At 43.8% G+C, this 21024-nt stretch overlaps 1 protein-coding gene across 1 annotated transcript; it reads right to left on the reverse strand.

Annotated features, from left to right (window-relative positions):
* Positions 1 to 7957: 7957 nt before the first annotated feature.
* Positions 7958 to 14213, reverse strand: TUBA1C (tubulin alpha 1c). Its single transcript, XM_039882137.1, has 4 exons — positions 14039 to 14213; positions 11203 to 11425; positions 10912 to 11060; positions 7958 to 9048 (listed from the first exon to the last, which is right to left on the reverse strand). The coding sequence occupies exons 1-4, from the start codon at positions 14039 to 14041 to the stop codon at positions 8074 to 8076; spliced, it is 1350 nt and encodes a 449-aa protein (XP_039738071.1). The 5' UTR covers positions 14042 to 14213; the 3' UTR covers positions 7958 to 8073.
* Positions 14214 to 21024: the final 6811 nt, after the last annotated feature.

The following is a 21024-nucleotide window of genomic DNA, read 5'->3' on the forward strand; positions in this document are numbered from 1 at the left end:
CAGAGAAAAGTTGAAAGAATGTTACTATAAACACTAATATGATCATCTTCCGGATTTACCAACTGTCAGTATTTTGCCACAGTTCATTTGAAAGTGAATTTTAGACAACATAATATTTCATCTCTAAACACTTCAGCATGCACCTCTGAAAGATGAGGACATTTTCCTACATAACCATGGTACTATTAACATGTTCATTAACCCAATATAGAGTCGATATTCAAATTTCCCCAGTTGTCCCAATAATATCCTTAATAGCTATTTTCCCCCAATCCAGATTTAAAGATCAAGAATGGTATTTGGTTGTTACCAGTGCAGAGGAAAGAGCCAGAGCATAGGAAAGAGTCAGAGCTGGGATGAGCTTGGCATGTTTGAGGAATTGGAGAAAGGTCGGTGAGGCTGGAGCGAGGTGAGAGAGGAAGAGAGAGGGAAAAGTGAGGTTAGAGGAGTGGGAAGGAGTCAGAACACGCAGGGCTTTGTAAATCAGAGTAAAGAGTTTATAGCTTATTTTAAATGCAATGGAAAGCCATTGGAGAGTTTTAAGCAGAGGACTGACTTGATCTGATTTATGACTTTAAAAGGTCAGTGTGAAAACAATTTTAGATTTGAGACATTCTATAAGACAAAGATCTCTAAACTCTTTGAGAAGTCAGTGTCATTAAAAAATAAACAGTAGGTATATTACTTTCCTAGGGATGTCATAAGGAATCACCACAAACTTGGTGGCTGAAAACAATAGAAATCTGGGGCACATTTGAGATCTTGCTCCCTGGCATATGTCATCAGTTTGGCTCAAATAAACATAAAAATTCTCTAACACAAAAACAAAATAAAATCCCAAAAACAAATTTATTCTCTCACAGTTCTGGAGGCTGGAAATCTAAAATCAGGATGCTGGCAGGACTGTACTTCCAAAGGCTCTGGGGGAGAATCCTTCCTTGCCTCTTCCAGCTTCTAGTGGCCCCAGGAGTTCCTTGGCTTGTGGCACCATCTCTAATCTCTGCTTCTGTGTCCACATGGCCTTCTCCTCCTCTGTGTCTGTCTGTGTCTTCTCCTCTCCCTCTTATAAAGACACTCGTCATTGAATTTGGGGACCCAGGTAATCCAGGATGATCTCAAGGTCCTTAATTACATCTTGCAAAGATCCTTTTTTTTTTTTTTCAAAATAAGGTTACATTCACGAGTTCTGGAATGTGCACATATCTTTGTGAGGAGCCACCATTAAACCCATTACAGTTGGGGGATTGTTCTAGACAAGAAAGAGACTAAGAGATATAACAACTAAATGCAATGTTCAAATCTATGTTGTATCCTGGATTTGAACAAAAATAAAGGCTGCTAGAGAAATTGGTTATTATATGCTATGGAATGATTATTCCTTTTTTAAGTGTGAAGATGAGAATGCAGTTGTGTAAGGAGACATTCTTGTTCTTAGGAGGAGCCTGCAAGAGCATTTAGGGTTATGAAAAGTCACGCTGTCTGCAACCTCTCTCTAGTGGGTCAGTCCTATTGTCTTCAACGTCATTGTGGTGCAAGGCAATGGCTCTAGCTACCAGGTGAGATTGAGAAGGAGCAGTTGCAGAGTTAGTCACACTGCTTACCAGAATAGAGCCCAGGATTCTCCTCCTAGTATCCACTTGATTCTGTAGATCTTTTATGAGAAACTGTGCCTGATAAGAGTTTCTCCCCATTTCCTGACAGAAGATGTGCAAGAAACCTGGTCCCAGGCCTGGGCCAGTCACTGGGCCTTGCTTTCTTCATTAGTAAAACAAAGGGCTTGGATGAAAAGATCTCTGACGATCTTTCCAGGAATATAGGTTGAGTAGAGGACTAGGTAATAAAAAAAGCATTTACTAAAGATTGTGGTGGGTCTCAAAGCACTGATCCCAGGAGCTTCGAGCTCTTTCTTCACAGAGTGATGCCGCAAGATCCTCCAGGTGGGAATGTGTGGCAGTTCCTATACAGACGGGAATGAAGGGATGGGAGAAGTGGAACAGCTTGTCTTGGGATGGTGTGAGCTGGAACATCCGTGTGATCTCATCCGCAGTAGAAGGGTCCGTGTTCAGAATAGACCACAGTCAGGGAGTCCAAGGAGGGCAGGAATTTCCTCCCCCATCTCCAACTCCATTTATTGGGATTGCTCAAAAGAAATTTAGACTTTATGCTGGTCCACCTGGCAGACACCCTCCCTCCCACTACACAACTTGCATGAGCTCCTCAGCCTGGAATTCCAGAAGGTTAGAGCGAGTGGGAAATTCTGGGATCCCATGGGAAATTCCGGGATCCCACAGGTACCCCTCCCTCATTTTCCTAATGAAGATGAAGAGATGGGAGGCAGTACTTACAATTCCATGGGCTGTGAAAAGATATGGCCCTGGCCCCTCCTTACCCAGGTAGGGGCTTGACTTCTATGAGATAAAACAGGATAAGGACTCATGTCCATCAGGGCAGTCATCAGGAGGCTCTTTTCTGCAATCATGACACTCTGCCATCCATCTCACCTCATCTTCTGCAGGGAGAGGCCAGGTGACAGCTGAACAAACAAGTTCAAAGAGCCCGATGACTTACAAACTGCCCTCCCTGCCCTCTGCCTACAGGCCATGAAGGCCCTCATTTGACTCCTGGGCCCAGCCAGAGAATCTCCCAGCCAGCGAGGGCCAATTGTCAGCTTCTATTAGATGTTCTCTCATTCCCTAGGTGAATTCTGTCTGCAGCACACTGCTGTGCTGGCACCTGGCTGGAGGGAAGGGAGGTGATGGAGGAAATGGAGATGGGAATGGGAAGGTGAAGGTAGGGTGGGGAGAGAAATGGAATGGGAGGTAGGAGAGGATGAGGGGTAGGGTAGAGAGGGGACAAGAGAGGAAGAGTAGAGGAAACCAAATGGGCCAGAAAAGGAGAAAAAGCCTCTTAGGCTTTCTCCTTTCAGGGACCCAAGGGTTGCTAGAGAGGGGGACAACCAGTCGAGTGACCCCTATTCACACCCTAAAGCCCCAAGAATCTGGTCTGGTTCTTGTTCCAAGAGTCACTTGGTGCCAACCTCTTGTCTGCAAGGGCAATTCAAAGCCCCTTGAGCTCTGGAAGATTTGGGACTGCCCTGGGATCAGGGTCCTTCTGGGCTGGGCTTCCTGAGAGGGAGTGATTCTTTCCCAGTGGTCCTCCTTGCTCTTCTGTAACATGCAGATCTGACGAAGGCTCCATTCACAGTTGTATGTAAAAGGGAAGAAGGAACAATTTTTAGGCCTGCAGATGTTCTCTATACGCTTTCAATTTATGGTTTAAGTTCAGCCAAGACTCCTGGAAACACTGACAGGAAGAAGCAGATCAGTTGACCAGGAACTGCAGGCAGAGGAAGGCCGAAAACCAAGGAAAGGGCACATGGAGTCTCTGCTCTCTCGCGGCAATGTTTGGACTGGAAAAGGGTTTTACAGATTTAAAAGGGTCTTAATATTTTTATTATTATTTTATTAAATGTTTCTATGAACTATTGTGTAAGGCTTTTATGTCATATTAGTTAGCATACTTTTGGCAGGAAGCAATAGAAGACCCAAGGCAAAATGTCCTAAACAATAAGGGGATTTATAATCTCACATAATGGAAAACCCAGAGGCAGAAAAGTTTCAGGGCTGGTTCATTCAGGGAGTCAACATCCTCTCAAGGATTCAGGTTCTTTTCATGTTTCTGCTGTCATGCTCCATGTTAGATTTTGTCCTCATGTTTCTCCCCTTGTGGTCATGAGATGACTGCAGCAACTTTAAGCATCGTGTGTGCACACAATATATCCAAAATGAAGAATCCTTTCCCTGCATTCCTTTTTAAGAGCAAGGAAATTTTTCCAAGAATATCTTCTCCCCAGCCCCCAATCAGCAGACATTACCTCACCTCTCAGTCCCATAATTGCATCACATGCTGGTTCTTTAACCAATCCCTGGCAAGAGAACTGGAATTACCTCGATTAGCTTAGACTAAGATTCACCCTGGTGGTGGGCAGGCCCAGCCTCCCCTGATGCACATGGGTGCCTAACAACTTAATGGAACTGGGCTGTGTTGGCAGGTACAGCAACCAGCTGGGATAGCTTTGCGGTAGATATGCAACAGTGTCTGCCACGTGTGATCATCTCTTCTGACTTGTGGCATGTACTGCCTTGAATTAGGGTTGTGCCTATGTGATCTGTCTTTAGTCTGAGGGTGACAAAAAACTAAATATATTCCCTGTAGTTCTTGGCACAGGGGCTTGCACCAAATAGGTGCCCCCAAAATAATGAACAAATGAATTAAACTTAAAAAGTGAAATAATTTTTATAAAAGGATAATGAATATGGTTACTTTTGCCAAGGGCATTTCTGTATTAGCTTACTGTCAGGCTAGACATCTGTGAGCCAAATGAGATATTTGATAAGAACAGAGTGTGGGGAGGGAAGGGTGATAGCAGTGAGATTAAATTTATACCCCTCCTAATTAAACTAATTCATGAATGTAGACAAAACCCTATGTAATTTAAAAAAGCTTTATATTCTGTTCTTGTTTTTAAATAGAAAAAAAAAAAAGAAGTCTTCTGCTGATGAAACAAGTATTTAAAAGCATTTTCTGTTTTATGACAGACTAAAGAAGACATGTTTTTAGTTCTGGAAAGTTCATTGCTGCTGAATATTTCTCTCCTGCTGCAAAAACTCCAAGGAGTGTTAGAGGAGGAAAAAACTGTTTTCCCAGAACTTGCTCAGGACTGACAGACTGAGAGACATCATGCTCTTGGGATGAACGGAGCAGTGACAGGCTAATGAGATGTCGGCAAAGGCAACTTTCTCCATGGGACTGAAGGTGGGAACCTTCCCCACCAACACAATGGGTCTGTTTTCCCTTCATCTTCTGTTACCCCGTGTCTCCCAGACAGCCACCCTGGCACTGGGCTCCTGGAGCCATCTGCCTGGGTTATCTTTATCAACATCACCTTGTGGCCTTGGCTGACAGGAGCTGACCATTCTGGGCCCAGTGCGTGGGGGTGTGATGCCCCAGGTGTGAGCTATACTGTCTGCACTGTGGCTGGTGTCTCGTCGGCAGGTGTCCAGAAAGGTGGTAGCAGCTACCCTGCAAGGACATCATATTTCTATGATCTGAGAATTGATTCGAGTTCAGAGAGAGGTCTGGACAAAAAAGCCCCCTTACTAGGAAAGCTACAGTCTGGCTAGTGGAGACCAGCTGGCTTTGCTCCTCTGGAAGAGCGTGCTATCACCTGGACCCCAGAAAGGGGCTGCTGGGAGGAGATCTAACAATCAACAGCATAGTGAGATCTCCTTTCTGTGGCTGTGGCTCCATCCACTGCTCCACACAAAGGCTGGCCACTGTGGGCCTCTTGCCTGACAAGGCCCAGGACGTGGCCCTAATCACCCAGAGCTGGAAAGGCTGCTGGGTGTGGTGACCACTTCCTCTGGCACTGCTTGGAGGCTGCTGGGCAGAGCAGAGTCAGAGTTCTGGGGTCAAATTTCATTTCAGCCACTTGGTCTGTAGCCTTAGGCTAGATACTTAGCTTGGAGCTTTGACTTTCTCAGCTGTGGAAATGGGTATATCTCCTCACAGGGTGTTATGAAGATCATGGAACCCTCCCACCCTGACAGAGCCTCCCCTTCCTCCCACAACACCTTACAGAAATCCAAGACCTGAAGACAAGCCCTCTCTAAACTTGAACCCACCTGGCCACCTCTGGCCTGACGGTGGTGGGCTGTTTAACAAATTCTGCTGGAGCAGGGGCATTTGCCAGCTGCTTCCCACTTAGGATGACAGGTAGCTAGGCCAGCATACCACCCTCCTCACAGCCATTCTTTCCTCCTCATCCCAGCTCAAAGCAGCTATGCCTGGGCCCACTGGGCCCTCAGTAGCCAGTAGCTTCCATGGGGTGTATGCAGATTGCTCCTCCTGTCATTTCAGGCCAGAGCAGCCTAAGCTCTCTGTCCACAGAGCCAGAAACTGGGGCCCCAGGCAATCTCAGAGCCTGCACCATATAGGCGTTCTCCATTTATCCCCATCAAGCCTCAGCGGCATTAGCAATAGCTGCAGTTGTGAATCCAGACTTTCCATTTGTGCTCAAGGGCAGATCAGATGATTGTCAGCCACAAAGCAGTGACCTAGACCTTGGGGTATATTTGTTCTTGCTGCAGGCAACTTCAATTCACTCTCTCACCAACACAATAGAGGAAAAATTATCATTGCAAGGACATATCCTTCCCCAACCACTGGCACTTTACTCTTCCAATTCCCCAGGCTCTGTCCTACTGGAATATTTTTTCTCAGCTAAACTCTTCTCTCATCCCCTCCCCCCACCCCCCACTCCCTCCCGCTCCCAATTGCGGCTGCTTCAAGGTTTCCAGCCTTTTCACATTTTGGCACGATGAAGTAACTTACCTATAAGGCTTACTGAGGTCATTGAAGGGGCCACTCATGGCCAGAGGCGATTAGCACAGGGAGCCCCTGAATCCCAGTCTCAGGGCACTGACTGGGCTTGGGAAACACTGGCTCAAAGTATGGATCTCAGTATCATGGGCTATCATGTGCTCAGCTGAAGCTGAATTATCTGCTCCTTCTCAGCTGAGTGTCCTATTGCCTCCAGTTGCCCCTCTGGTGGCTGGGCTGGGTGGCCGGCCTGTCCAAGGTTCATTTTCATCTTGGACTCAGGCTGCAGGAGGAATCTGGCCCATCTGATAAGCAGGAATAGCTGGCTTTGTACTCAAGGATGTGACAGGGCTACGCCTTGCCCTGGAGGGCTTAAGACTAGGGTTGCTCTCAAGATGAATGATGTAAGACCCTCCCCCAGCACAAAGTTGAAGCATCTCAGGCTGGAAGCAGTGCAGTTAGTGTTCCAACATAGAATGCGCATGTTTTTTAGATGCTCCCTTTCTAAGAGTAAGGGGCAGAGATGAGCAAGGGGTAAGGGGCGAAAACACAAGTGGGAAAAAAAGATTCTGGTAACTGAGCACCATGAGAGTAAGGGAGCAAAGGTGAACACATCTGCAGCTCTGTACCTGCCCCCATCTCCTGCCACTTTTGTGGCATTTCCACTCAGGCCAGCACCCAAACTGATTCCTCCCTTCTGCATGAGGCTTGGCCCCTTGGTCCTCTATGTCCATTACTCAGCTTAACCTTATAGGCCACACCACTGGTACCTGAGTATCAATCACCAAGCTCTCCAGCCATGCACATTTATGCCTTCTTCCCCAGCCACTTTATAGCTCCTCTCTGCCTCAAGAACCACACTGCTTCCAACAGGTGCTTGGAAGAGGGTCCAAATTAGGGAACTCTCCCTTCTCCAATCTTTCCTACGTATACATAATTCTTCAATTTTTCCCCTTTATTCCGATACTTCAAATATTCCCCACAACAGACATTGGGTTAAGTACCAGTACTACAACCTATGACTGTTACAATTGTGTCAGCCAACTTCACTTTCTCCAAGCAGTTAACTTCTTAAAGTATAATCTTATTTGCTATTGTAGGTTTTGGCTAAATACGGCATATATCAGCACAATTCCAAGCCCCTCCCATGTGACTATTTTATCAAATACTAACAGCAATTGTTAAGGCAGTCTGGCTGGTTACTTGAATTTTGGTTCCAAAATTTACTACCTATTTCACCTACCCCTTGCCATTACATGTGGTCACAGCACACCAAAAGCATCAGCTGGAAGCTTACCAAAAACTGTGGTATCTCAAGTGCCTCCTCAGACCTACAGATTTGGGTCTACATTTTAATATCTATAGGGTATTCACATCCACACTGAAGTTTGAGAAGCATTGGCTCAATCTATCTAAGCCTGTTGCCTTACTCAAATGATTTTATTACCATTAATTCAGGCCTGAGCGAAACAAACTTAGCATAGTACATAGCACACAGAAGCCACTTGACCAGCCTCCATCTCCAACTGGCCTTGAATAAGTGGGGCAAGTATTCACTGTGATACAGAAGACAGCCTGACATTAAAAAAAAACCATCACTTTTATTGACAAGTTAGGGACATAATGGACAACTTCACACAACAGAAATAAGACAGTCCCAAGACACTGCAGTATAACATTGCAGCAGACAGGTTAATACTCTTCACCCTCATCCTCTCCCTCAGCACTATCTGCTCCAACCTCCTCATAATCCTTCTCAAGGGCAGCCATGTCCTCACGAGCCTCAGAAAACTCTCCTTCCTCCATGCCCTCACCCACGTACCAGTGAACAAAGGCACGTTTGGCATACATCAGGTCAAACTTGTGGTCCAGGCGAGCCCAGGCCTCAGCAACAGCTGTAGTGTTGCTCAGCATGCACACAGCTCGCTGTACTTTGGCTAGGTCTCCACCAGGCACCACAGTGGGAGGCTGGTAATTAATGCCAACTTTGAAGCCAGTGGGGCACCAGTCCACAAACTGGATGCTGCGCTTGGTCTTGATGGTGGCAATGGCAGCATTGACATCTTTGGGAACCACGTCCCCACGGTACAACAGGCAGCAAGCCATGTATTTACCGTGGCGAGGGTCACATTTTACCATCTGGTTGGCTGGCTCAAAACACGCATTGGTGATCTCTGCTACAGTAAGCTGTTCATGGTAGGCTTTCTCAGCAGAGATGACAGGGGCATAGGTGGCCAGAGGGAAGTGGATGCGGGGATAGGGTACCAGGTTGGTCTGGAATTCTGTCAGATCAACATTCAGGGCTCCATCAAATCTCAGGGAAGCAGTGATGGAGGACACAATCTGGCTAATAAGGCGGTTCAGGTTAGTGTAGGTTGGGCGCTCAATATCAAGGTTTCTACGACAGATGTCATAGATGGCCTCGTTGTCAACCATGAAGGCACAATCGGAGTGCTCCAGGGTGGTGTGGGTGGTGAGGATGGAGTTGTAGGGCTCAACTACAGCTGTGGAAACCTGGGGGGCTGGGTAAATGGAGAACTCCAGCTTGGACTTCTTGCCATAATCGACAGAGAGACGTTCCATCAGCAGGGAGGTGAACCCAGAACCAGTTCCCCCACCAAAGCTATGGAAAACCAAGAAGCCCTGAAGACCTGTGCACTGGTCAGCCTGCAAAAAAAAAAAAGTTTTAATTTTAGCTTTGGTGAAAGCTGTAATCACTTCCTTGAATCCGTAATTATGTTGATCAAGATTTTAAAAATCTTTTGAATGTTTGCTAAGAAAGCAGTTGAAACAGAAAGCCTCTAAAGTGCTAAGTGATTCAGAGAAACTTCACAATTAACTCCTGGGAGGGGGTGAAATCTGCTGAGGGCTATTTAAAAATGAACTATTTTCATAGATGTAGGCAGAAGAATCAAGGATTGGAATGGATACATACAGGGCCCAAGTTTTAGTGACTGGGAGGGCACCCTCTGGTGCCCTTGCTGTGACTACAGAACAAGGGCAACTTATCAGTTGGAGAGCTACCAAGGACAGGCCTGGGACCACCAGCCCCGTACAATGGATATCTTTAAAAGGTTTGGCAGCTGCTTTCTGAGCTGGAATATGACAGAATAGCCAAGTTCCAATACCCTGGTGCTGGAGTCAGCCTGGGTCTGGATCTGGTTCTACCAGTTCCTTGCTGTGTGATTTTGACCAAATTCATTTCTCGATCTCAGTTTTCTCATTCAGTAAATAAGGAGAATAGTAATCTAGCGCAGGTTGAGAATTAAACGAGTACTTGGAACAGTGCACAGTAACACTTGTTACCAGAAAGCCTATTCATTCTGGGAAAGGTGACTTGCTGTCACAATTCCAGGAGACCTTTTGTCACTGGGCCTTTCTACCACTTAACTGAGCTATTCTAGTTAGCACATAGCAGCTCTAGGAAAGGGTGTTTTTGACCTTTCTGTTGATGATCCCCAGTACTCAAAGGTGCTCAGAGATTTGTGGACATTCTCTACCAACCCCTCACTGAATGAAATCAATGTACAAGATCCTAGTCCACCAATTGCATCTATTAAGCCTCATGTGGACACAGTAACATTATCAAGGAAAAATGCAATTGTTTTGGTATTTAATGAACTTCACTCTAGAACCTCAATGGCTTTCACTAGGCTTATTTGTTGCCAAAGGCAGGTCCTGATTTCCAAGTCAGTGCTTATAGCTGAAGTTTGACTTACAAACAGGAATCATTAACCCAATTTTGCTGAGAAAACTATGATAAACATCTGGAAAAGTATGAAGCCATGAATGATGCAAGGCCATTCTTTTTAGAATAGACCAGTTGTGGTTAGGCTTAGTATAATGTGATTTTCCTAACAAGGTACTTCACCCCAGCCTTCATTATTGGTTTTTGGTTAATTACTTACAAGCTGCCCACATGTCTAAGGAGCAGAGAGTCAGCTGACTGCCAGACTCTTAATTAAAATGACCCAAACAGAACACTTATCAACTTCAAGGACATGAATAGTTGCTTAAGATTTTTCTGCCACAGGGCCAGTCCACACTACCCCGAGCTCTAGTAGAAAAGCAAGCCTACTGCTTTTTGTGTTTATATCTCAATGCCTTCCAAGTTTCAATGAGTGATACTTGCTTCTATAATAAGGGAGCTCCCCTGACTCTACTTTCAATGTTGGAAGTTTCTTTCCATTGTGGCCATTTCTAGTCAGTGTTATACTGGCCTCTTGAGCTCTGAACTTTTTGTATTAACATAAGGCGCCAGTCCAGATTTTTTGTTTTGTTTTGTTTTTTACTAGTTTGATTAGTTACATGTCAGAGTCAGCCACCTACTCACTCAGTGTAACTAGGCTAAAGAGCACTTATCCCTGCCCTAAACAGTTGTCCCATAACCCAGGACTGTCTGGTTTAAAAGCCTAGTTACTTACTTAGCAGTCTAAGGCCTAGTTTAGTGTCAAAGAGTGGTTCTTGTTTGGTCTCTTAAAGCTGTAAGAGAAGACTCTCACCCCACTTTAAATAAAGTACTGTGTTTACCAGCTTCCGAATTCGGTCCAAGACAAGGTCAATGATCTCCTTGCCAATGGTGTAGTGTCCGCGAGCATAGTTATTGGCGGCATCTTCCTTGCCTGTGATGAGCTGCTCGGGGTGGAAGAGCTGGCGGTAGGTGCCAGTGCGAACTTCATCTGGAAAAGGGAAACAAAGTGGCCATCTATCACCAACAACCTGCACAAGCCTGCTCAACCCCAGGGCATCAACAGAACCCCCGGGACACACGTCCTGCCCCAGACCCTTGGGATATCACTTGGGTTACTGAGGTCAACTCACCAATGACTGTGGGTTCCAGGTCTACAAACACTGCCCTGGGCACATGCTTGCCAGCGCCTGTCTCACTGAAGAAGGTGTTGAAGGAGTCGTCTCCCCCCCCAATGGTTTTGTCACTTGGCATCTGGCCATCAGGCTGGATGCCATGTTCCAGGCAGTAGAGCTCCCAGCAGGCATTGCCAATCTGAACACCAGCCTGGCCAACATGGATGGAGATGCACTCACGCTGTGAGAGGAAGGAAGGAAATGTCAGAATGACACATCAGATGGGACATTTAGGAATGATTCACACCTAAATGACTAATCTTCAGGACAGATAATTACCTTTCTGGAGGCAACTCCCGCCCTGAACTATTGCAGAAGCAACAGTCTGCTGAAAACTAATTCAGAGAAAATGCTTGAAAAAACCAAGATACGTTAATGAACTAGGCCAGACCAGAGACTAGATCCTTCCTGTGTAGCCCTATTAAATATTCAAGGTCAGGTTTCTACCATTTCAGAAAGACAAATCTGCTCTATAACAATACATTTCCCCCAGCTCCTGGGAAAAGCCTGATTCCATAAGTCATGTAAAATTCCCCCTTTCAGCTCTGATTCATTCTGTGTGATTGTGTAACTAGTGAGCTCATTCTGGTCCTTCTTTAATCCTATTCTTTAAAAGACAAGAGCTTTTAAACCAGTTTAAACCACCAAACTACAGCCATATGACTCATGGGAAAAACGCCAGATAAGCAGCAGTTAGCTGCATTTTAAAAAGTGTAGTCAGAGGCAGCTTTCTAACCTTGTGGAAGAATTTAATCTTAAGGAAGAACATTCTTCCTTATTATCAAACATCTTGGGGGGGCGAGCAGGGTGGAGACACATAGTATTAAAAGCTAGAATTGTCACCAAGAGTTTACTAACAGTTTAAGAAATTAGCTGTTTCCTAGTAAAATGTATCTCTGGCACTGTGGAAAAAAGTCTCGTTTCAAGAATTTAACACTACTGGGAAAGTGTTCATTTTTCTTTACTTGCTGAACAAAATCATTTATAAGTTGCCAAACGCATTCCTGCTTAGTAAAATAAGGCAATGAACATCTATACCTAGACTTAAGAGAGAAACAAAGAGTATTTATTGTATTTCATCTCAAGTCAGATTAACTATTTTGGAGACTGGCAGAGGACTTTCAAAATATTGACACCAAGTATCTCTCATTACATTTTCCTCAAATTAGAGGGTTTCAAGATTTTAAAAGCCGCTCATAGGAAACTAGAGAAAACGCAACACTAGCTATGATCTCAGAGTCAGTCTAGTATCAAAACTTTAGCTATAAAAATCCAATTACTCACAACCTTTGAGTTACTATCCCTTCCTTCCCACCTACACTCCCCATAAAACAATCTCCGTCTCTTGACCACATCGGCAAGCTCAGGATCACCTGCATTATCCAGCTCTAGGGCTGTGCGAGAAAAAGGGAGTTGTTCTAATGAACTCATGACTATTTACCACTGCATCATGTTTACCTTTAACTGGACTTTGGAAATTCCACAGCCAGAGAGAAAGCTGGAGAGAACCAGAGATCTCTCCATGACAGACCCAGGCCCAAGGAGATAAACTATCTGAGAAGATACTCTCAATCTAATGAAGCACTTCTATTGAAACCTTTCAAGTGCCCAAATTTTCATTCATTGTGCCACAGCCTGGCTTTCTGTTTAGACTGTGCCCGCCACTCTCCTCTGGCCACTAGGGCGATGAAGTGAGACATAGGTGATAGAGTCAACTAGCTTTAACTGGTTAAGCATCCACTGTCTCTTCTAAAAATAAATAAAACCAAACACAAAATTATTAATCTAACCAGTGATTGCTGTAATAAGCCTGCTGTTTCCACTCTCCTGCCCTTTAAACAGTCACACTACTTTCTGAATCACACTTTTACTTCTATCTTTTTGGTCTTGGTGAAAAATGCTCAAGCAAGTTTTTACAGTTAGACATACTTTTAACTGTGGTAGTCTCTGAAGAGACTAACTGGTGGACTATTCGATGTATTCTTTAAAAAAAAAAGATACTATTTTGAACCGTTTGATACACAAATACTAGTTTTAAAACGTGGATTATTTTGGGTAGACCTCCAACAGAAGCTAAGATAGTTGTTTCCAAAACCTCTGGAAGCTACATAGAAAATACTCGTTGTGCATTATTTCACAATTTTTTCAAAACTAAGAATACATTGTCAGTACTAGTTTATTTTGTGGTTTTTTAAGAAAAACCCTTTATGGACTTAAAAAAAAAAAAACTAGATTAAGTAGAAAGCTTCAGCTATAAACAGCCCACTAAATGAACGCTAGGAATGCAGGATTAGACAACGTGAGGAGGCGCCTGCCTACATCCTTCAGGTGGATTGGTGCAATTGGAAGCTCTCCCCAGAGCCGGGCCACAGGTGACTCAGCAGCGAGTCACAGGGCGCTGGAGAGGGGGCGCCGCTCCAGGTGCTTCCACTGCGTAAGGGAAGGTGAGGTCATTTGGAGAAATGGAGGGGAGAGATTTTTAGTTTTTACAAGTCCTTGGGGGCCAAGTGAAGGCTCCCTAGTCTTCCTCGGGCGGTGGCGGGACCTGGGATGATGCCCTCTCACTAGGATCAAGAGAGCTTTCTATTTCCACCGAGAGCAGTGCTCCGGCCGCGTCTTCGAGCCCGAAGAGGAGTCTGCCAGCTTTACCAGCCTGGTCACCAGAAGCCAATTTGTCTGGGGGCGTCCGAAACACGGTCCCACATGCAACTCGGGTTCCGCCGCCCCGTGGGGCTGCTCACTCTCTTCCCCTCCTACCGCCGCCCGGGGACCACACCCCCGCCCCGGCACTCACCATGACTGAGACGTGCAGGGATCCGCGGGACTGGAAGAGGATAAGGAACGGCGACAAGTACCTCCCACTGACAGACTACCAAGGAGTCCGGGGGAGAAGTGAATCGGGAACCGGCCCATGGGACTTTATATACCCCTTTCCCAGCCACGTGTCGGGAGGGCGGGCACTGGACCCCGCCCCGGCCCCCGCCGCCCCACCTCTGAGTTGCAAGGCCCGGGGCCGGACGCCCCGCCCTACACAGCCGCGGGAGAGAGGAGGGGCGCGCGGTGCTGATTGGTGGGTTCAAAAGTTCAAACCAAACTCTTTCGAAAGGAGCCCGAGGAACCAGGAAAGGGAGGAGACATCCTGGGGCCTAAGAGTGGGCAGGTGGGTCGGGGAATAAGGTGGAGACGGCGACTGGAAGGAGCGGGAAGTGGGAGTGTCTGCCCCTCAGTGGGTGAGGCAGGTGGACGAAGCCTAAGTGAGGAAAGGCGCCAAGTAAAGGGAGCGCGGCCCCTCCCGCTGCCCGCCCCCTCCCCGGTCCGGACCCGGGAGGATGGCCCACGTGGCTTCCAACCAGTCCCCGCCGCAGAGCCCCCTACAGGGCCGGGCCTGGGAGTCGCCCTCCCGGTCGCTTCCACCTCGCCCAGCCCCAGGGGCCGGCTGCCCTCGCGCCTGAGGGCTTTCCGAGAGAGGAGGTTCGTTCCCCTTTCCACGTCTTAATTACCACCAACCGGCCTGAAGTCCCGACTCCCACCTTTTTGGTTGCTTTTTAGTTGTTTATCTACCTCCTTTTTAAAATGAATCTTTTGGTTCCTAATAACAATCTCTTTCCTACTGATGCAAAAGCAAATTTTTTTAGGTCATTATAATAATACCTTCATTTTTGATTGCTTACCAAGCAGAGTAGCTGGGTTTTTTACACTGTAATAATCACATTTCACCCACGCAACAAACCCTGTGAGTTATCCCCATTTTACAGATAAACTAGTGGTCAGAGGAATTAAACTAGTTGAAGTTACACAGCCAGAATTGTGGCGCTGCCCTTAAGCCCTCACTACCTTGTACTGTCTCACACTAAGTATTCCGCTGCGACCAGACCTGCTAGGTTTATTTCTCAGAAGTGTGGGAGTCGGGAGTGAGTCTTCTTCAGAACGAGCCACTCTGGCATACAGATTATTTAGAGCTGAAAAGAATTAAAGCCCAACAAACTCAAGAATTTTTACCTCCCTCTTACCTACCTAGAGAGATTCAGATAGATGAACCTGCTTTAGGAAGGGAATCTTAGTATATTAACGTTAGCACATAAGCATTAAGTGTGGCAGACTGGGAGGATCCAAGCAAAAAGCCGTTTCCTAGATTCCCCTTTGTGTCCATTGTTTCTGGATGGCCCTGCAAGAATTTGTTTACCAAATGTTTGCTTTTTCTCATCTATCTGAATTGGCTACCTCGCCTCCTCAGTCCAGAATGACCAACAAACCTCATTTTGCCCCACTGTCTTTGGGATTTTCATGCTATGTGAATTCCCTGTGCACATGTATTAAAATGTGATTTTCTCCTGTTAATCCAAGGTATGTCATTTGAATTATTTGACCAGCCAGAAGAACTTAAGGGATAAGGGGAGAGTTCCCCCACCCTGACAAAAGCATCTTTTATTTAAATTGTTTTTCTTTCTCTGCAACTTCACCATGTTATCTTATCTGTTAAATTCCTTCACCCGCTCTGGGTGATAGAGTTTACAGAAATACTCAGAGAACAAAAGTGACTGCTATACAAGAGTAGAAGTTAAAGAGCTTTTATTCTGAAGTAAGAAAAAGTAAAAATGAAAGCAAAAATCAGTATTGGATACAGAATAGGCAGAACTTGAGATATACTCCAACTCATACACACAAATGAATGCTATAGAAATATGTACAGAGATTTCTTTTCAAATCACAATACATAGTTGATTCATCAAATGCTTATTGAATACCTATCGTGTGGCAAGGTGTTCTGAAATGTAGAATAACTAGCATTTTAGTCTTTTGCTAAATATTTTAGTATTAATTAGTAGAGCTTTCCAACTTTTTTGATTCATTCGACAAATATATTTAGCAGTTTCTAGGTGCTGAGGCGTATGTATGGTAACAAAACTGGCATCTCTGCTTCATGGACCATATGAGAGACATAGAAAGACAATGGACACAATAAATAAGTAAATTATATAATTTGTCAGAAGGCGTAGAGTGCTATTAAAAAGTATAGAGCAAAGTAAAGTGCAATGAAAGTCGAGATGTTTATGATGGCCACGTGGAGGTGGAGATGCCCAATACACAGCTGGATATTAGAGTCTGGACCTCCAGAGAGAGAAATCTGGGTAGAGATATACATCTAAATGCCACCCTAAAGTCATGACACTGGGTGAGATGGCTGAGGGAGTGGGTGTAGAAATAGAAGAGGACCAAGGACTGAGCTCTAGGAGAATCAGCGAAGGACAATAAGAAGGAACAGCCAGTGAGTTAGGAGGAAACCCAAGAGCGTGAGGTGCTGGAAACCAAGGAAGGCATGATCAGCAGCATCAAATACTGCTAATGGGTCAAATAAGATGAGAACTCAAAAATGGCCACTAGACTTAGCCATATAAACGTTACCAGTAACCTTGATGAGAACAGTTCAGTGTGGCAATTTTAAAAAAAGCCTTTTATTTTTAGATTTTCATATGATTCATTACAAAATATTTTATTTTTCTTTTTCTGTCTACCATCTCATATTCAAGCAGATAGTCCCTGAGGAACCACAGTACGTTTAAGGGCTTTACAGTACTCATTACCTTGGTTTGGATTCTGGCTTTTTTTGTTTTCTAGCTGTGGGTCCTTGAACACATTTTTTAATCTCTCTAAACCTCCCTTATAAAATGGGGTAGTATATAACTCATAGGTGGATACATTGTTATGAGGATTACATGAAATAAATAATACATAGCACATATATATAGTAAGGCACTAAGTAAAATTGGTAGCTGTTACTGTTGAAGGTGGTGGTGGCGGACAAAATTATAGATGAAGATGCGTCCTCTTGCATTTTAAAATCATTTTAAGCGTTGAGATCCATATTTAAGTTTGCTGCCCCCTACTGGATTTTTTTTTTTTGAGGAAGTAGGGAATTTCTTCCCTGAGCGGACAGTTAAAAATTTAACCTTTATTAGAGTAAACAGGTCTTTATGAATCTAAAAATTACTGAATGAAGAGATGCAGAAACTGATCTTTAGTTTAAATTCTCCTGAAGTCACCACAAGATAGTGAGTTATTAACAGGTTCTTCGCTGGTTCTCCCAGAGCTCAGTCCTTGGTCCTCTTCTATTTCTACACCCACTCCCTCAGTGATCTCACCCAGTGTCATGACAATATAACTTTGGACGAGCATTTTTCCTCCTTGAGCCCCAGGTGTCACATGTGCAATATAAGAAGATTGGACAAGATTATATCCAAGGCCTCTTCCAGCCCTAATATTTTGTGATGCTCTGACTCAAGGCTTCTGCTGTACATGTGAACTGTACAAAAATGAGCAGAGTTAAAAAAAATGTGGTCAGGGTCTTCTGAGAATCACCAATATATTACTTAAATACTTACAGATAGAGCTTTTACTGGAGTCTTACAATGCTTTAAGGAAAGAAATGTCGCATACCTACTCTGGCTTGAAGGAGCTTGGATTTTAAATTGCTGTCATATAGCATGTCCACAAAACATTACTAAAGAGAAAATAATTCAGAGAAAATCGAATTTTATGTTTTTGCAGACTAACCTCTGTTTTATATGCTAGGATACTGAATTTTCAGTAATACTGAAAAATTTGTGTTCAGTTACAAATTACATGTTACAAATAATAATGGTATAGGGATACTTTGTTCTCATGTAGCAATTTATAACAAAATATATTCTACTGCAATAATGCCTGGAGGATTTTTCAAAAATAAGTTTTTAACAAAGGTACTTATTATGGAACTGTGGGAAATAAGATTCTGAGACTTGAAATAATTACCCTAAACCACAAGAAGAAGAACCCAAAATAAATGCTTAAAGTGACAGTAGCCTCTTACTTCTAGGCCCTTCCTTAGAAATGGCTCTAATTCACAGGGAAAGGAAGTCCTAGAAAAGTTACTTTTTGAATTTGTTGTCTTAAGGCAAGGCTATTCCGAACAGAGCAAGAAAAAGATTATTTGTTCCATTCTCAAGACCTCTAAACAACAGCTAGTACTCCTTGCAGTTAAGTTCAACCACCTTCTTTACGATAAAATCTTTTATTTCGAGGAAGTTTGTGTTTTCTTCTTTTTACCTCTCCTAAAAACAGAAGAGCAGAACATTATCTTCTAGGTAATACGTTATTTTCTTTTATAGGAAAAATAATCCTTAGATCCTTTAACTTTCACTTACTGCTCTTTTTATCCTGCAAATATTTGTTACCTTTATAACTTTCTTATACATTCTTTCAGACTTCTCCCCCACAATGGAAGTAGTGTTTTGGACTTCTTCCCTTTCCTCAGGACTTTTCGTATGAAATGCCAGCTTCATACGGGGAGATTACCAGAGAAGACTGGCTTTTGTCTCTGAAATTTCTCATTTTATTTCCACTGAGACGTCATTTGGCTTGTTTTAATTTGCTTTATAGTCTCTCAAAATATAATATTTCAAATTGTTTCCTCACAGTGACTGACTGAAACAACTGAGTAGGATGTGATTCCCTAGAATTTCCGCTGTCTATACAGCTATCCTTCTTATTCCAAGCTCTTTCTAATCTCTCCTGTAATTAATAACCATTCCCTTGATCTCCCTCCCATATTCCTTCAGGATAGACAGATAAAAATCTCTTGCAGAAAATTTAAAGGAACTATTCACATTTTTCAATTATCTACATTATTTATCTAGTCAGTGGACCATATCCTGGAGTCTGGAAATCTTTTCTATTTATGGCAATGTTTATTTAACAACTTTATTCATAAACCTAAAAAGAACCCACAGTGCCCCAAATGGAAGGCCCCTGAAGGTCTACTTTCCTGTGACTGTAACTTGCCAGCAGCTGAGACAGTGAGGGATTTACTCAGAGCTTGTGACTCTCAGGGTAATCTTTCCCCTTTCACTTTTCTGGGCATCTGTCTACCTGCCCGCTTCACCCCCTCCCAGGACGCAGAGCCAGCATTCTCAAGTACACTAACTATTTTTTCCTGTTTTCATATGATTCATTACAAAATATTTTATTTTTCTTTTTCTGTCTACCACCTCAAATTCAAGCAGATAGTCCCTGAGGAACTACAATTAGTACGATAGTACCTCAATACAAGGGAACATCAATGCATAAATTACATACAGTTAGGAAACTTAGAGGTGAAACAGTCTTGTGTTACTCAGGTAGTTCATTTAATTTATTAGTCTGAAAATATTCGGCTTTTACCAGTGCCTATTTCTCTCCACTTAAGTCAGTGAGCATCTCCCTAATTGAACCCCTTATGATTCTTTTGTGCTGATCTCCCTACTCACTGGTACGCTAGAGCGTGCTAGAGCCAATTATTAGATTTTCAAGAATTTTGTGAGCCAGTTGGACATCATGTTGGTAGCTTGATCTCAACAATGGTGGATGTATTTACACCGTGGAAATCGGTGAACACTACAAATTAGGTTCTCACCTCCACTCTCAGCTGCTGGTTTAAACATTTACCAGCATACCACTGCCCCTCCTTCCACACTAATCCAAGTCAGACTGTTTCTTTTAGTTCTTTTTATCCTGGCATAAAAAGTCATTTTTTTTCTTTGGTCTTAGAGCTTAGTGAATTCCTTGGCTTCAGGCTTAACCCTCTCCTCACAGTCAACCAAAGTCCAAAAGCCCAGCCTGGCTTCTCCCAGTTCAGGCTCTTAGGGCTATGAAAGGGTTACTTTGTTGTCCCTCCAATCCCAGTTAACTCATTCATGGTTCTTTTCCAGCTCTTTTATCCCTTGGGTCATAAAAACCCCAACTGCTCTTCTGCCATTCCCTCCACCCCAGCATCTCCAACACTAGTACAAGAGTTACCATTCTGGGCTTTCATCCCCAGACTGAGGAGTTTACAGGCTTGAACTTATTTATTCTTCATAATAACCCTGTGAGGTAGAAACTATTGTTACCTACATTTTACGGAAAAAGAAATTGAGGCTCGTGGAGTTAAGTAACTTCATCTAAAGACACACTGGCCCAGGCTGCCTTTTTCTCTAGGATCCCCACCCCTTTCCTTGGGAGGTCGGCTTTAAGGCTCTCATTTTTAATCACTGTCTTCTCTTCAACAACATTAATATGAAACCACTTTTATATCAACGACTTTAGTTACATGTTTATTTCCCCAAGTCGTTCAAACCTGGAATGATCCCCAAACCCTTCAGTTACAAGACACAGTGAAGGAAGAAGGCTGGTACAGAGTTCTAAAAGACATGGGCCTGTACTCACAGGCTTCTATTTTTATAGCATTTGCTATTTTGATCCTCTAGTCCATGTACTTTTTTCTCTTACCATTCAGCTTTTTTAAAATTTTGTTCCTATACAGTGAGGAATATATCAGCCTTTTAGAAACCTTGAAAGGTCTGTTTGTTTCTGACAGGTCGAGTTCCTCATTTAAAATTATACACTTCTTTGTTTGATAAGTTGTGCTCTCTGTGACCTTGTAGATGGGTTATGTGGCACAGCTTGTAACTACAAAAATCAACTTGCTTACCCTGTTCCGTTTGCTTGTACAGAACCCAAGGGACTAAGCCCAGTTCACATACTGTGGGAGAAGAACAAAAAAGAAGGAATTCTTTGTGTTCAAAACAAAGAAACAAATTTTAGGTTCAGGCTGCTATTTGCCTTTACTCTGCCTGAAACAATTGATACTAAACCAAAGTTGTTTCGGGAGGAAAGAAAATTAACTTGGAATGTAGGTTACCTAAGCTATGAAGCTGTTTCTTTGATGTTGGCTTGCTTGATTGCATTGGAGGGTTTCATGTCGTCTGGTCAGGGCCTAGATAGCCT

The sequence above is a fragment of the Pteropus medius genome, unplaced genomic scaffold (assembly GCF_902729225.1).
Source record: "Pteropus medius unplaced genomic scaffold, Ma_sr-lr_union100, whole genome shotgun sequence".
NCBI lineage: Eukaryota > Metazoa > Chordata > Mammalia > Chiroptera > Pteropodidae > Pteropus > Pteropus medius.